This window comes from Lepisma saccharinum, chromosome 10, assembly GCF_977018435.1.
Source record: "Lepisma saccharinum chromosome 10, izLepSacc3.1, whole genome shotgun sequence".
Taxonomy (NCBI): Eukaryota; Metazoa; Arthropoda; class Insecta; order Zygentoma; family Lepismatidae; genus Lepisma; species Lepisma saccharinum.
Genome location: NC_139238.1, coordinates 88,655,253 through 88,670,414, shown reverse-complemented (window position 1 = coordinate 88,670,414; position 15,162 = coordinate 88,655,253). Strand labels below are relative to the sequence as shown.

Here is a 15,162-nt window from a genome sequence, read left to right as displayed (position 1 = left end):
AGATAATATATTGAGGAAACTGAAGTGTACTCGTAAACCCGAGTGTTCTAAACGTATTGCAATTTTAAAATTTGTGTACAAATATTATGACAAAAATAATTGTAATTCCAGAAAGTGTATGTCTATCATTCTTGTAACAATAATTTCTTGCTGGTGAGATCCTGTGTACTAGCAATGATCAATGCTGAAAACGTACTGAGCTGGCATTGTTGCATTGTCATTGTCCATCCATTGATGGCTCGTTTTTACACTGCAAGAAGTGTTTTACACAGTAATTAATTACATTTACCTGTCTCTTACACCATGGATATCCACAGGATTTGTTCCTGTTTTTTCTTTTCAGGGGTGCATTTGTCAGTTAAGTTTAGTTATCTGGATATTAAATTTATTCTATACTAATGAAATAAATTACGCAGATATCTATAATCTTCGATATCAAGATATTTATGATCTAGATTACTTGCATGTAAAAGATTTTTTTATAATCTTCCTGTCCTCCTCCGTGGCCGTGCGGTATAAAGGCACCTTGCTTTGGACGGCGGCTGCGGGACGGCATGGGTTCGATCCCAGGTTCAGTCTCCGGGAATTTTCGGCCTGAGAATAGGGCCTGTGGCCATCGCGAGGAAATTGGGGAACTCCAAGTAAGTGAGCGTAATCCGGTCGCGAAGTCCTACGACGGCTGGGGGTTAGACCACCCGTCCCCCTAGTCTGGCTGCAGATCTCCACGTCCCCCTGGTGGCCCACGTGGGAAGGAGGCCAGCAGTGGTTGGTAAGCCAGGGCCCAATATTGGGCTGTAGCGCTATAGGGGCGGGGGGTTATAAACTTCCTGCAAAAGTAAGCGTTATTGTCGAATTTTTCTTTAACGGTCAAAATGTAGAGAAGAAATGTAGCTGTAGCAAAATTTTCGCAACAACTACAGGAATTTTGTAGCTTAGCCACAGCTACAGCTACCGCTACAAATTTTGTAGCTAGCTACAGTAGCGACGCTACAAGTGGCGCGCTACTTCCGACCACTGGTAATATGTAATGCTTAGGAAGATTTCAGACCAAAGCAACACTGGCACCTCCGCATTGGCATGGCCAAGAGTTTTTTTAAAGTTCTGCTCATATTCGTCTGCACTACACTCTAGCCCCGTCTACTTCGCTGCACTTTTTCACTCTCTGCAATCACATCTAGTTGGTTACGCGGTGCAACACCGATTCGTCTACTTCGTTGATTTGGTGTCAAGTAGTGTGTTTGGTGTCTGCACCGTTTGCACTACGTTCTGGAGTGGTGTAGTGTGTGACGTATGATCACGTGGTGCGTGCTAACTAATCAAACGAACGTTTAAAGCAGCAGACAGGCATTTGTTAATCTTCTGAACTTGAACACCGCTATTCCTCTACTTGGTTGAACGTCATTTCCTTGCACCAGCCTGACACCGGGATACACCTGCACTACTAGTGTCAAAAAGTGCAGCGAACTAGAATCCGTGGAGCAAGGCTCCGCATAACGATAGAGAAGGGGAGAAAGCGAGTGGTCGGAGCGAAGCTGCTGCAAAGGGCTGGTATCTGCATCCGCCTCTTGCCTCTCCACGCACTTGCTTTCCCTCTCACGAGTTCATTGGTCAAGCACTCTCGGGCCCTACTTGCGCAGAGGATTTCGTTCGCTCGCTCCAGAGACTCCCTGGACTGGGTGCAAGTTTTTGTAGAATAAGAAACGGGAATGTTAGAAATGTTATCGCATCACTCGAGCTGTAAGTTTATAATTTTTTTTTTTAAAAAATAATATGTAATAAAGTAATTAGTTCAGGAGGGTGAGAGGTGAAGTCACCAATTTTGTGACGACAGTAAATACAGCAAATTTAGAGGCTATCTTGCTCCCTCGAGGAAACTTGCTGCTGCTCCCTGGCCTCTAGTTCTGACGTCACTGCTTGAATATCCTATGTACTGCACATCAGTTGTCGTTTGCTTTGCGTCCGTGACCAACAATACACATTCATGAAACTTAGAGTTTGCAAGCGTTAAGCAATTTATTAACAGATATATCCAGTTTGTTAAGGTGACTTAATATGCAAACTCGGACTGGTGCGCCTAGAGAGATATTTGACCCCGCTTCCCTAAAGAAAGAAAAAATTACGAGGAGCGATGAAAAAATATACCACTGTCTGCTTAGAAAAGAAAACTAATTGTTGTAGATCATATTCCCTGTTGTAAAAATCCTGAGCACGCCACTGTCTAACTGTAAACAATTTTTTGAATTTTACATCATAATTTAAGACAAGTTGACAAAGTTTTCTGTTAAGTAATGCATTACAAGAAAACAGTGATTCTTCTCAATCATTGATTGTAAGATTTCAGACGTGGTTGGAAACTCCCACCCTCTCTTCTCGGTACGCCCTTGAAAGCCAGTGTCCTAATCAGAGTACCCTCTTGCAGGGCCATCTACAGGGACGTCGACATTTACCTTCTGGACGAGTGCTTCTCAAAGATAAACGTAGCCGACGCGAAGGAGATCTTTGGCAAGTGCATCAAATCCTACCTCAAGAGCAAGATCTGCGTCCTCGTGACCAACGACCTCCATTACATGAAGCACGCAGACCACATCGTCGTTATGGCAAACGTAAGTACGAGCAAATTATTCAAATTAGTGAAAGTCGGTCTTTGTTTCAACTTGAGAAGAGGAAATGAACAACCCTTTACTTTTTTTTTCCTCTTCAGAGTTACACCATTCAAGTAACAGACTCACGCTGAAGGTTCCGGGTTTGAGTCCTGGCCTAGGCATGGACGTTCATCAATATCATGTAATAATCATTCAGCATGATCGTCACGATTATCCTACAATGCAGAATAGCAAAGCAAAGGAAGAAAAATACAAACACAAAAATTGTCATCACAGTTGCAGTTCATCTTCAAGGGCACTTAATGGCTTTAATTAATATGACTTTTTTTTTTAGGCTGACGCTTCATGTCATCTGAGTCTCACGCTTTGTGTTGAGTTTATCCGAGTCTGACTCTGCACGTTGAGTTTATTCGAGGCTGACACTTCATAATGAGTTTATCCCAGGGCCAGGCTAACACTTCGTGTAGAGTTTGTTTGAGGCTGACGCTACGTGTTGAGCTTGTCCGAGGCTGACGCTTCATGTTGAGTTTATCCGAGGCTGACAGTTCGTGTTGAGTTTATCCGAGGCTGACAGTTCGTGTTGAGTTTGTCCGAGGCTGACAGTCCGTGTTGAGTTTATCCGAGGCTGACAGTTCTTGTTCAGTTTGTCCGAGGCTGACAGTTCGTGTTGAGTTTATCCGAGGCTGACAGTTCATGTTGAGTTTATCCGAGGCTGACAGTTCGTGTTGAGTTTATCCGAGGCTGACAGTTCGTGTTGAGTTTATCCGAGGCTGACAGTTCGTGTTGAGTTTGTCCGAGGCTGACAGTTCGTGTTTAGTTTATCCGAGGCTGACAGTTCGTGTTGAGTTTGTCCGAGGCTGACAGTTCGTGTTGAGTTTATCCGAGGCTGACAGTTCGTGTTGAGTTTATCCGAGGCTGACAGTTCGTGTTGAGTTTATCCAAGGCTGACAGTTCGTGTTGAATTTATCCGAGGCTGACAGTTCGTGTTGAGTTTATCCGAGGCTGACAGTTCGTGTTGAGTTTATCCGTGGCTGACAGTTCGTGTTGAGTTTGTCCGAGGCTGACAGTTCGTGTTGAGTTTATCCGATGCTGACAGTTCGTGTTGAGTTTGTCCGATGCTGACAGTTCGTGTTAAGTTTATCTGACCTTGACGCTTGTGTTGCGCATTTTTCAAGCTGACGCTTCATTGCATACTCTATTTTGGTTATTTCACTTTGCTTTTCTGCTTCTTGTGTTAACACCGACAATAATTGATGAAATGATGAAACAAGCGATGAGACAAACACAATATGATACATTCCAGTAGGTATCCCCTTTGCACACTCGCAGATTATCTTCACATGGCGAAACTTTGCTCTGATTGGCTGTTCCACAGAATCCAGTCGAGGAAAGCAAGTAGCAATTAGAACATGTCCTATTCCTCCAAACAAGTCAAGCAGTCAGTCAGGCGGCCATGATTGCTACCTAGAAAGTTAGTTCAGCGCCAACTAGGGCATTCCTAGTAGAAATCCAGTTCCGTGTGATAGGGGTTTAACACTTCGTACTGAGTTTGTAGAGGCTGAGACTTGTTTTAATGCTTTCTACAACGTACAACACATTGTAAGAGGCCTAATTTTGTTTGTAGGGTAAAATCACGGCGCAAGGATCGTACAAAGAACTCCGAAAGCAGAAAGTGAACTTCGCTGCGATTCTGCCGACAAGTCTTCGAACGCAAGCTACCAGCCAGTGCGATTCCTCAATCAGTAAACGCGGCGGACAACTTGACTTGAATTTTCTACAATCAACAGTGTGCAGAGATGTACGTATAATCATCTTATACTTGGTACAAAGATCTATACGACACACTCAGTGCATAGATATTTCTCAGGTTGCTCTAAAAATGGTTTCATTTCATATTTGGAAACCTTTGTTGTTTGTTAAGTAAATGAAATAAGTAAGAAACAAATGCTACATATTATGAACTTACGATCCATTGCGTCTTCTTAAACCTTTCAGGTAAGAGATTCCGCGGGATACGTGAAGGTGCCTGAGGAGGTCCACATTGAGAGCCTGGGCTCCTGTTGCTCCCACGAGGCCTCCGCCTACACCAAGAGCTTTGGCGCAGGGGCCTGCTCCTTCATCCTCTGCGTGCTGGCGGTCGAGTTCGTCCTGGCCCAAGCACTCGCCAGCGGAGCAGATTATTTCGTGATGTACTGGTAAGCAACATCCAGTGTGTAAATTAGCGGGGGGGGCTTCGGGAATTTATCCCTCACAAAAAATCTTATTCCTGGCAGGTATGTTTTCATCCCTCATTTGAAAAAATGGAGCATACAATTTGTTAACTATGTAAGCAACAAAATTGAAAAATAACTCGTGTCCATTAATGGTCCAGTCATCCTTGCCTTGTGGATTAAAGGACACCATTCTGCAACTGACCAACCTCACCGAGAAAAAAGCAGGCTGTATCCCACTTAAGCATTCATGGCATAGTGCTGTTATTTTGCAAGTATTAAAGTGTTCACGAGGAACTTGTAGGTACGTTAGACAGACGTTCAGTTTGAGCTTAACAATAGAAAATTGGCCAAGTTTTCGGTGTTACGTGTTCGATAGCTCGTTTTGTATGTGAATTTATGTTTACTTAGATGATAAATAAACTAAGTGTTTCTATATTATATGTAAATGTTATCATACGATTTAATGGCCTAGGTTTGAGCCATGTTCTAAGGTACTTAGAACTGCAAGGCAATAAATAGTTAAGTTTACTGACTGATAATATACACAAATTTGCATACCCCCAAAAAACCTACCTCCAAAAATAAAATCACAAATATGCCATTCAGTGGACCCCTCCCCCAAAAGCAAAATGTTTAATCTGCACAGTGGGAATATACGTAGCAATGTCGTTAGCCCCATCCAGTTCGCTGTACTTTTTGCCTCTCTCTGCACTCACGCGTCTAGTTGGTTACACCGTGCAACACCGACTCCTCTACTTCGTTGATTTGGTGTCAAGTAGTGTGTTTGGTGTCTGCACCGTGTGCACCACGTTCTGGAGCGGTGTAGTTTGTGGTGTATGAACACGTGGCGCGTGCTAACTAATCAAACGAGCGTTTAAAGCAGCAGACAGGCGTTTGTTGAATCTTCTGACTTGGTTGAACGTAATTTCCTTGCACGAGCCTGACACTAGGATACACGCGCAATACACCTAGTGTCAAAAAGTGTAGTAAACTAGACGAGGCTAATGTTACGAGTGCAAATAGCCGTTGCTAACGCACCCACAACTTAATTTCAATCAGTCTGCACTCCTCAGGGTCGACGACACTCTGTCGTCCAAGGAGGAGAAGCTATCGAAGAACTTGGAGCTGCTGATGTTCTACAGGAGCAACACCAACGCCAGCGTCTACGTCATCCTGGTGCTTGGTGCCGCAGTTGTGTCCTTTCTTGCCTCCTTCGCCTACTTCTACATAGCCAAGAGGGCCTCGGTCAGTCTGCACGGCATCATGCTGAAGAACGTCATGGGGGCTACGCTGGACTTCTTCAAATCAAACTCTGCAGGTGCGTTGCTTTCAGACCCCTAAGGTGCCAGAAAAAGAGCACGAATCAGGGTTGGCAAAATTTGTGTTTTTTAAAAAAAATTAAAACATGAATGAGATGTTCATTTGATCCATTTCCATCCACTTGATCATACAAGTACAAATTGCACTATGATGTGGTATAGGTCAGTCCATTAATGTCTAATTTCGAATACAAAGGAATTAACACATACTTATATCTATTAAAATATTTATAGTAAAACAATAACATAGAGAAATGTAAAAACAATAATTCTTAGGGAAAGTTACAAAGTAATGTAATACTAAAAATAAGGGGGGGGGGAAATTTTAAAGGTATTGTTCATTAGTGGAAAATGTGATGTAAGTAATTTTCTGTGCCATAACACAAATGTTTCATTAGCAAGCTCTTTACTTTCAATTTAAATTTACTTGGATTGTGATATTCTTGAATTCCTCTAGCAACTTGTTATAGAGTTTTACACCTTGAAATCCTATACCACTTTGTGTTTTGGATGTGCGGACAGTTGAAAGGAGGAGGCATGCGAGTGCTGTAATTGTGTATATCCATATTTTTTTAGAACATGTTGCCAGACTGTAGATAATGACTATGATAACACTAGCGGATTAAGGTGGGTGCTATTGATGCTGCAGCATTAGGTCCATTCCTGAAATAGGCCCAGATGAAAACAAACGAGAATTTTCCAAAAGCTGAACAGTTTTCTTTTGCTATATTAACCTGAAAATAAATCTTAGAATGAAATTTGGAGCCCCAATTTCGGACGCCTAGACACAGCGTTACTTATTACGTAGCGTTCCTCTGAACGCGGGGATCTTAAATAGGGATGTACTATTAGTACTAGTTGATGGTAGAGACAGCCCTGAACGGGCAGGTACAAATATCTAACTATTCATTAAAATAGACTCATGATTCGTTTCTAGACTGAAGTGAGCAATGCAAATGGCAGAATGGGTGTAGACTAGCTTACCCTGTTCGGTTTAGAAATAAGACCAGTAGCTCCTGCTTCTCCGATGATTCCAGATTAAAAGACCTCGTGTCGCTCTCATGCGCACCTATTTAAACCCTCGCTTGGCCTCTCGTCACCTCTTGCCAAAGGCCAGTGTTCTTACCATTTCCTGTAGAAAGCTTATTCTACACATTTCTGAGCAGGAGCTGACAAGGTCTGCCAGGGTCAATATTTCTTAATCGAACAGGGCATGGTACGACACTCCCTCTTGCAAAACAATTTCCAAAATTAAAATTGTAATAATTAAAAGTTTAAATTGAATCTTCTGCCATTCACCAAAATTTAAAAGGTTTTGTTTATTACATGAACAAAAAGAATACATAAAATAAAATAATAATAATAAAAATGTCGGAGACCCTTCACCGAAAAGTAAATGGAACAGAATTAAGCTCAAGCTTGAATGCTGAAAGAGAGTCTTTTGTTTTCATTAGCCACACGCTGGAAGAGTCTTTCGTAATCAACAATGCTGACGGTTGGTCAACATGCGATATAAAGTGTTGTTCGGAGGTCCGTGGAGTCAGCGGAAAGTTCAACACACTGCATCGTAACGCGATACATGCGAATGTCTTCAGAACAAGTGCTATCTAAGCACCGAACTTAATCCGTGAGAAACCTTGAGGCCGCATGCTCGCAATCTTCCGCCTCATCAGGATGACAGTTCGAGGCGAGAGCAAAAGGACCATGGTAAACACCAAGCTCCACTGGACTGCGCACAACCACGCGAAGATTAAAAAAAAATATTTGAAGATGATGTTTTCACTGACGTTCGTAGCACACTATGACCTGAGAAATCAAAAGGCAGGGCAATCCAAATAGACTCAAACCCCGGAGTCCTGGGGTACGAAGCACTGTTCCGGGACATACACGGTCCTTGACCGATCACAATTTCACTGGGGGACCTGATTCGAATCCCGGTGTGGAAAGTTCCGGAATACTGTTCAGCAAAGGTCAGATGAAAAGACGTTGGCCGTGGGGCGGGCGAACACAGGGTAGTCCATGGAAAGCCACTCCAAGTAGCGTTTCCACGCCCCAAAATATGCGTTGTTCAATGGCGGACACTGGGGGGGGGGGAATGTTAGGATAGGCCCCCGAAAGTTCACAGCAGACGCCATTGCATATTTCCGGCACACATCGAATGGCGACACATTTCGTACGCTGGTTGCATGTGAAAACGGAAGGTGTACCGTGCTGCGAACACTCCAAGAAGGGGAACAGTAAATATGGCCACTGGTAGGATGAAACTGTTCACAGGTGGCCTGGCAGGTTGCTGATCCACAGGGGTGGGTCTCAACACATTTGGGTCGTTGACTGTACCCGGAAAGTTCCAATATGTGGTGAAATACACTGCCTGGCCTTACAGAGCAAAAGGGGACGATGTACATGAAAGATGTTCATGCTTCTTCTTAAGGGGGGTTAGAGTCGTGGGGGGGGGGGGTTTGCTCTGTAAGATGACATTTCTTCTTATGTTTCTGACGCTCTTCTGATCCTGGGATGTCACTTGGAATAGGGTTTTCGGTGCTGCTACGTGACATACACTGCTGAAACCCAAAGGAGGCAGGTGAGCTCCAAAGTCTTCAGGAATGCGTTCTTCTTCCGGCCTCAAAAAAAATCGCTGGGCGACTTTCGAAATTCCTTGAACTCGTGGAATTCCCGAACAGGGGAGGAAACAGGTTGGACATGGGAAAAACTACCTTGCTCTCAGTCATTCAATATTGAAAATATATAAAAAATGTGTAAAGTAATCGTCTTCTATAGGCAAGTGAAAATCATGAGTAAAAATAAGTAAACTAAAATAAAATAAACTGCCCAATAAGTGATATAAATTATAAAACAAAGTTTGAATGAAGGTTAAAGAAAATAAAAGGCGGAAAATGTCATTTGACGCCTTAACACTGGAACACCATTAAAATGAAAATATGACTTCATCAAAAGTAATATATGTATATATTGACTAAATTATATATATATATAGCCCCTGGCTTCTCCCAAAATATAAAATAATGTGCAATATAAAACTAAAGTTATGACATGGCACTAAATGCCCTTTGTTGGGACATGACCAATATACAATAAAATAAACGAAAATATCTAGGATTAAATATTGATAAATATATAAAAGTAATATGTAGATGGTATAAAATATATCCCCTGGTATCAGAAAGTGAACCCAACGAAATCCATTAATATCATGTCAGGTAACGTCACAACCGTTAAAACGGACCTAGCCACAAGTAAATTCGGGATCACTAAGATATAATAAAAGAGTAAATGACATGGCTCCAATGACGTTAAGATCATTAATTACGAAAGGTACATAATAAAATGGATGAATAAATCAAGGCGACATAGTGACGCACTGTTAACGCTCACTACAGCCGGGAAGAAATAACCTGGCAGTAACGTCACTCCCTGCTAAGTCAGCGTTGCCAACTACTATGAAAGGAACCATAGCACGAGTAAGAGTAAGAGCAGCAAGGATCGCGGTGCAAACTACCAATCTTCAATTTAATGTTAGCACTGCTAGATGTTTATTTTATGTTTGTTTATTTTAATTATTTCATATAATTCGGCTTTCAGCAAGCCTTCTGCATGCGGAATATTGTGAGATGATAGCCACGACTTCATTTCATCCTTCTGCTGTTTGATGTTGGGATTTTTTTCAGTAACTTGTTGTGGTATGGAGGATTGTCACACACAATAACAAGTTTGGGGGCAGATTGGAAAGAAGCTGTTCTTCGAACCACAACATAAAATGGTTAGCGTTCATCTCCCCATGATAGTCACCAGAAGTTGTTTTTGAAAGGAACACTAACTTCGCCCCTCCACAAATCCACTTTCACCACCGGCATGCACAATAATAAACCTGGGACCCTTTCCTGTTGACACTTTTAACCCCCCCCCGAATCTTTGGAATCCAGCCAAACTTTGGGGACAGTGTGGTGTGTGTTCACGAAACTTTCATCCATATAAATGAAAGACCGGCGGTTTGCTCTGTGCGCAGTTCTTTAACTTCACGCAACGCAACGATGCTGTTTCGTTCAAGGAGTAGCTTCCTGCTGTTTACGCTGTGCTTTTTTAAATCTGAATCCTAATTTTCTTATGATCATACGCAACGACCAACGTGAAACCTTAAAATTAACATTTTCTTGCAGTTCCTTCATCAGTTTATGTATGGTGACAACAATGCCTTTCGTGTATTAAACAATGGATTGTTTGGCGCACGACTGCTTCATCAAAAGAATCCAGATTTGTGACACGTTGCTGGGCGTTCGGTCGGTTTTTGCCCGCTGTTGAAAAAGATTTCACGCTCGCAATCGCAACACTTTTGTGTTTCTTCTTCAAAATTCTCAACACCGATCTTTCACTGTCACCTGTCGCCACGGGCGTTCTGTGAACAGCTGTGGTTTTGTTTTCATCGCAATCAAAGTACTTATACACATTGAAAACTATTTCTCTTGTATCGCTGTGCAAGGGCTTACCTTTCTTTACTCCACTGCTCATTGTACAACAATGACAAAACCAACCAAAAAAACCTCCCTAACAAAGAAACAAAATAGCCTGCAATCCCTCGCTCGTAGCTGCGGTTTGTTAGACTAATTAGCAGTGTGGGGGTTTGCACGCCTGGATCACCCCTCTCGGAATGATTTCGATTGGTTTGCACGCCACCTTGTCGTCCGCTCTAGCGAATGAGCCTTCGCATCTGAAAGGAGAGGTGAAGGTGGGAGATGACGTCACTGCCAAGCTATTTCTTCTGCGCTGTAGTCAAGGTTGGTTTGCGCTTGCATACGCCTGACGTATAGCATAAATAAACAGTTAAAATGAAGTTCCAAATTAGTAATAGGATAATAGTAACGGGAAAATGGGACAAAAATATTTCATGAAATTTGGGTTCGTTCGCGATTGACTGATTTAATTTCTCCATGGCCAGTCGAAAGTCAGTCCAATCAGGAAGAATTACATTTGAAAAATTTACAGAGGTATTAAAAAGTGGAGAAATTGCTCGAATAGCTATTTCTGTATCTAAAACTCTACGAGTGTGGATGATTTCATCATCAAAAATCAATTGATCAATAAACGGAGAAAAAAAAGAAAAAAACGATAAACAATAATAACAAAAAAATCAAATTAAAATTGCTCAAAGCAAACCATAAACATCCCGGTGTGACCCTAGGAGGTTGCCTTGACCGGTCTGAAACCGTCGGCAAATAAGGGGGGGGGCGCATTTGTCTCTCTTAGGTAAAAAATGTAAATTTAAAACTGAAACTAATCTGAGTTATTGATTTAGAAAACATTTCTTGGCTATCTGTGAAGTAAATTTACGGTTCTGAGAATAAAGGAAAAAAAATATAAGGCATTGCGTTAAACAGAAAAGAGGAAAAACTACTGTACGTCATGCTATAGCCCGCCGTGTATTTTCTTTGTCACTTAGCATAAATGCTCGCCGCGTAAGAGATTACACTTGACCCATGACAACTGTAAGCGTCTAAATCCACTCTTTTGAGGTTTTAGCCTAATAAGGTAAACAAAAACTACTTTTTATGGTCGCCTTAGGAAAAAAAATGAAACGGAACCGTAAATGAACATCATGACGCCGGGCCGGGAGAAAAGTATAGGATTTCGTATGATATTACTTCAACTAAAGTCTATGACGTGTGGGAGAGTAAAATATAAGCACAATTACTCGCTATTACCTACTTTACGAAGATTAACATGAAATTAATCTGTAAGAGGTAATTAAAGTTCATTTGGGAAACTTTTGAAAATTCTGAAGGGACGAGAAAAAAAATCGCATAAATAAGCGCCCTTGAAGAGGCTATTATTCACACCTCGTTTGGAGACTAGGAATTTCATTGCCGAAGCCAGCTGAGTGTAAAGTTCATCCACAACAAAGAAAGGTGTCATCAAATTCTCTCTCTCCGAGACTGAAATAAGATATGTGTCTTCCGCTAACTCGAATGTGGAGTAGAAACTGCGCACCGAAGTGGCCTCGACGATGATAATTGCGAGGGAAATGCAATTCAGCATAAAGCAGGAACTCGAGGAGTCTAGCTAAAGACATCGTTCATCTCTGCTGGATGTGTGATCTGAGTCGGGGGGAAGGGGGAAAAGGGGAAAAGTATATAGCGGCCGTTCTGGATGGGCGGAGCCCCTCGTGAGTGATGACCAATAACAGGAACGTGTTCTTTCTCTGCGGGGAACACGACGATAGAGACTTAGGACTGGTAACGAGGGAGGCGGTGCCAAGGAGCAAATAGGAAGAGGAAGAGAGTACCTTTCATGAACTTTTGGTTCTTGATGTACCTGGATTTCATCGAGACAGAATCAGAGGAAAATAAAAAGAAGGGGGGAAGCTTGCTCGGCGCCCCAGGCTAGTACGAACTCGGTTGCATAACGGCTAGGGGAATGCGTGGAAAAGCAACTTGATTATATGTCGTCATAAAACATGTTTTGAATGAAAGGGACAATTGGTTCAGAGTGGGGCAGGGGGTCGTCGGTTCGAGACACATCTACGTTTTGTGTTTTCACCGTAACTCTTTTTACTTTAACAGGATTAGTTTGAACAGAGCGAGATGAGGTGTTAACATCATCTAACTTTAATGGATTAAGAGTTTGACATGCAACATTAAATGTATCTAGATGGACGGGAGGAATTTCAAGTGGGATAATTACGTTTGGAGTATCTGCTTGGTCATAAAAGGGGTCTTGAAAGGTAAAAACTGACTCAAGATTTCGACATGTAACGGGTTAGGTGGGACCACTGTGCCAAGAGTCGCTATCCGACTGGGATATATTTAAAAATTGTACACTTGAAGACATATTTACTCTTTCCATTTCCCTTGGGAAAATATTTTCCAAAACTTTTAACTTTTTACATCTTCGCTGACAAACAAATGAAGGCAAGAATTAACATACAAATAAAAACTAGTGTTAACGTAATTACTGAACAAATGATGTACGGGTATTGGAAAGATCTTATGACCACTTCCTTGAAGGATAGGGAATTGACATGAGAGATAAATGCAATTAAAATTAATAAATATAGGAAAAACTGCATCTTGTTGAAATATGTAGCAATTATTGAACCTAAACTTGCTAAAATGACCACAACTGTTATTTTTAGTTATTATTGAGAATAAATGAATTACTTTACGGCCAATAAATATCAAATCAATAAATTTGATAAATCACATATTTTTACACAAAATAAATTTAACTTAAAATTTTCTCGGGTATTTTAGTTAGTTTTTAGAAACAATGCAATTAGTGCAATGTAAATAGGAATTATTCAAGGAGGGGTCAAGAAGATAAAGTCAAACTGTCGGCCAGGAATAATTTTAACTGAAAATAGATAAAAAAAAAATATCTCGTCAAACGTATGAAACTTCACACCTTGCTTATTATTAGCACAAATTACATGGTCTAAATGAGAACTTGGTTCTCTGCTTCATTTTAGTCGGCTTACGCAGACTTCTTTCTTTATATAAGGCTAAATGTCACGGGGACATTAACATTTCTTACGTTATTAACTATAATAACGGGTCTTTTCACATACTACCGGTAGGTTTAATATACACAATAGAAAATACAAATATACAATAGATAACGCTCGTGCCGCACTGTCGTTGCTTTAATTAACTAAGTGAGCTCACTGACAACATATTTAATTCTTTTTATAACTCATGCATGGATGGAAAAAATGCACATATATTTCAGAGCGTGTTTATAAATAACTTCATATATAAAACATGCAATTGCCTAACAAAATAGTTTTACTTCTACGAGAAAACAACAATGGTGCGTACATTAGGTTTTATACGTTTGGCGAGAAAACGAATTGACGTATTGATACTTTTAGGGAAATGGAACGAAAAATAAAATTAAAATAAAATATAAATATTAGAAAAATAAGGTCCACACAGAAAGTAAACAATTACGACATGTGCTTTGGGCTACGTATGGGCGGTTACTGGTTCGAAATCTTCTTGAAGAGATACGATATTCGTTTCTTCCTCACCCCCTGAAGGGCGGTGATAGCGTTTTAACCTTTGTACAGCCACTAAATCGGACACAATCTTGCCGCGCTTATTTTCATATTCCACTAAATAGGCATTGCTATTTTCTTTTCATACTATTACCGCGGGCCCAAAATAAACACCTGAAAAGCACTTAGCCGTTTTTGCCTTCTGAGTGGGGTTATATAATAATACCAATTCACCAGGAGCGTAACTTGTTGCTTGATGACGTCTGTCATAATACTTCTTTTGGGACTCAAATCGTTTACGTAAATTTTCTTGAGCTGCGTCACGTGCCTTGTTTAGCCTTTCAAGTTTGTCTGTGTTCGCACTATTTTCGCAGGGATCTGCGTGAAGCATACTTTCCCAGGGCAGACGGGCTTCGAACCTATGCATGAGGTAAAACGGACTAAAACGACTGGAGTCTCCGCGTGTAACATTATACGTAAACACAGCTGGTTGTAGATAGGTAATCCAGTCATCATGTTTCGGGGTTACAAAATGCTTAATTATGCTTTGCAAAATACCGATACCTCGTTCCTCTAAACCGGAAGTATTATGGTGATACGCAGTAACAAATTTTAACTGAATACCGAGTTTAGCACTAAGTTGTTTAAATACAGAGGAATTAAATGAACCCCCCCTGTCAGAATTGATAATTTTTGGACAACCAAATCTTAATATTATGTGCTCGTAGAGAAAGTTAGCAGCCGTTTGAGCAGTGGTATCGACCACAGGAGCAGCAATCATATATCGGGTACCAAAGTCCATGCATGATAAAATATATTTACATTTATTTGGGCCACTGGGAGGGAACGGTCCCGCGAAATCTATAGCTAGGCGTTCAAAAGGGCGACAGCTTGGAAAGGTCTGGAGTTCACCTTGTGGCAGCCCTGTAGGGCGCTTGTTTGTTTGACAAGATAGGCACTGGCGACATTTGTCCTGTATAAAACGTTTCATATAGGGAAAATATATGCGATTGAGCGCATTG

General features: G+C 41.3%; 1 protein-coding gene across 1 annotated transcript in view; it reads left to right on the top strand.

The window, feature by feature from the left end:
* LOC145994438 (putative multidrug resistance-associated protein lethal(2)03659) overlaps positions 1 to 15,162 on the top strand; it is a 141,887-nt gene that overhangs the window by 74,922 nt on the left and 51,803 nt on the right. The window contains exons 12-15 of the mRNA XM_083130573.1: positions 2,420 to 2,603; positions 4,228 to 4,401; positions 4,599 to 4,798; positions 5,890 to 6,134. Of these exons, the coding sequence (XP_082986699.1) occupies positions 2,420 to 2,603; positions 4,228 to 4,401; positions 4,599 to 4,798; positions 5,890 to 6,134 (803 nt within the window). The remainder of the gene's footprint in view (positions 1 to 2,419; positions 2,604 to 4,227; positions 4,402 to 4,598; positions 4,799 to 5,889; positions 6,135 to 15,162) is intronic.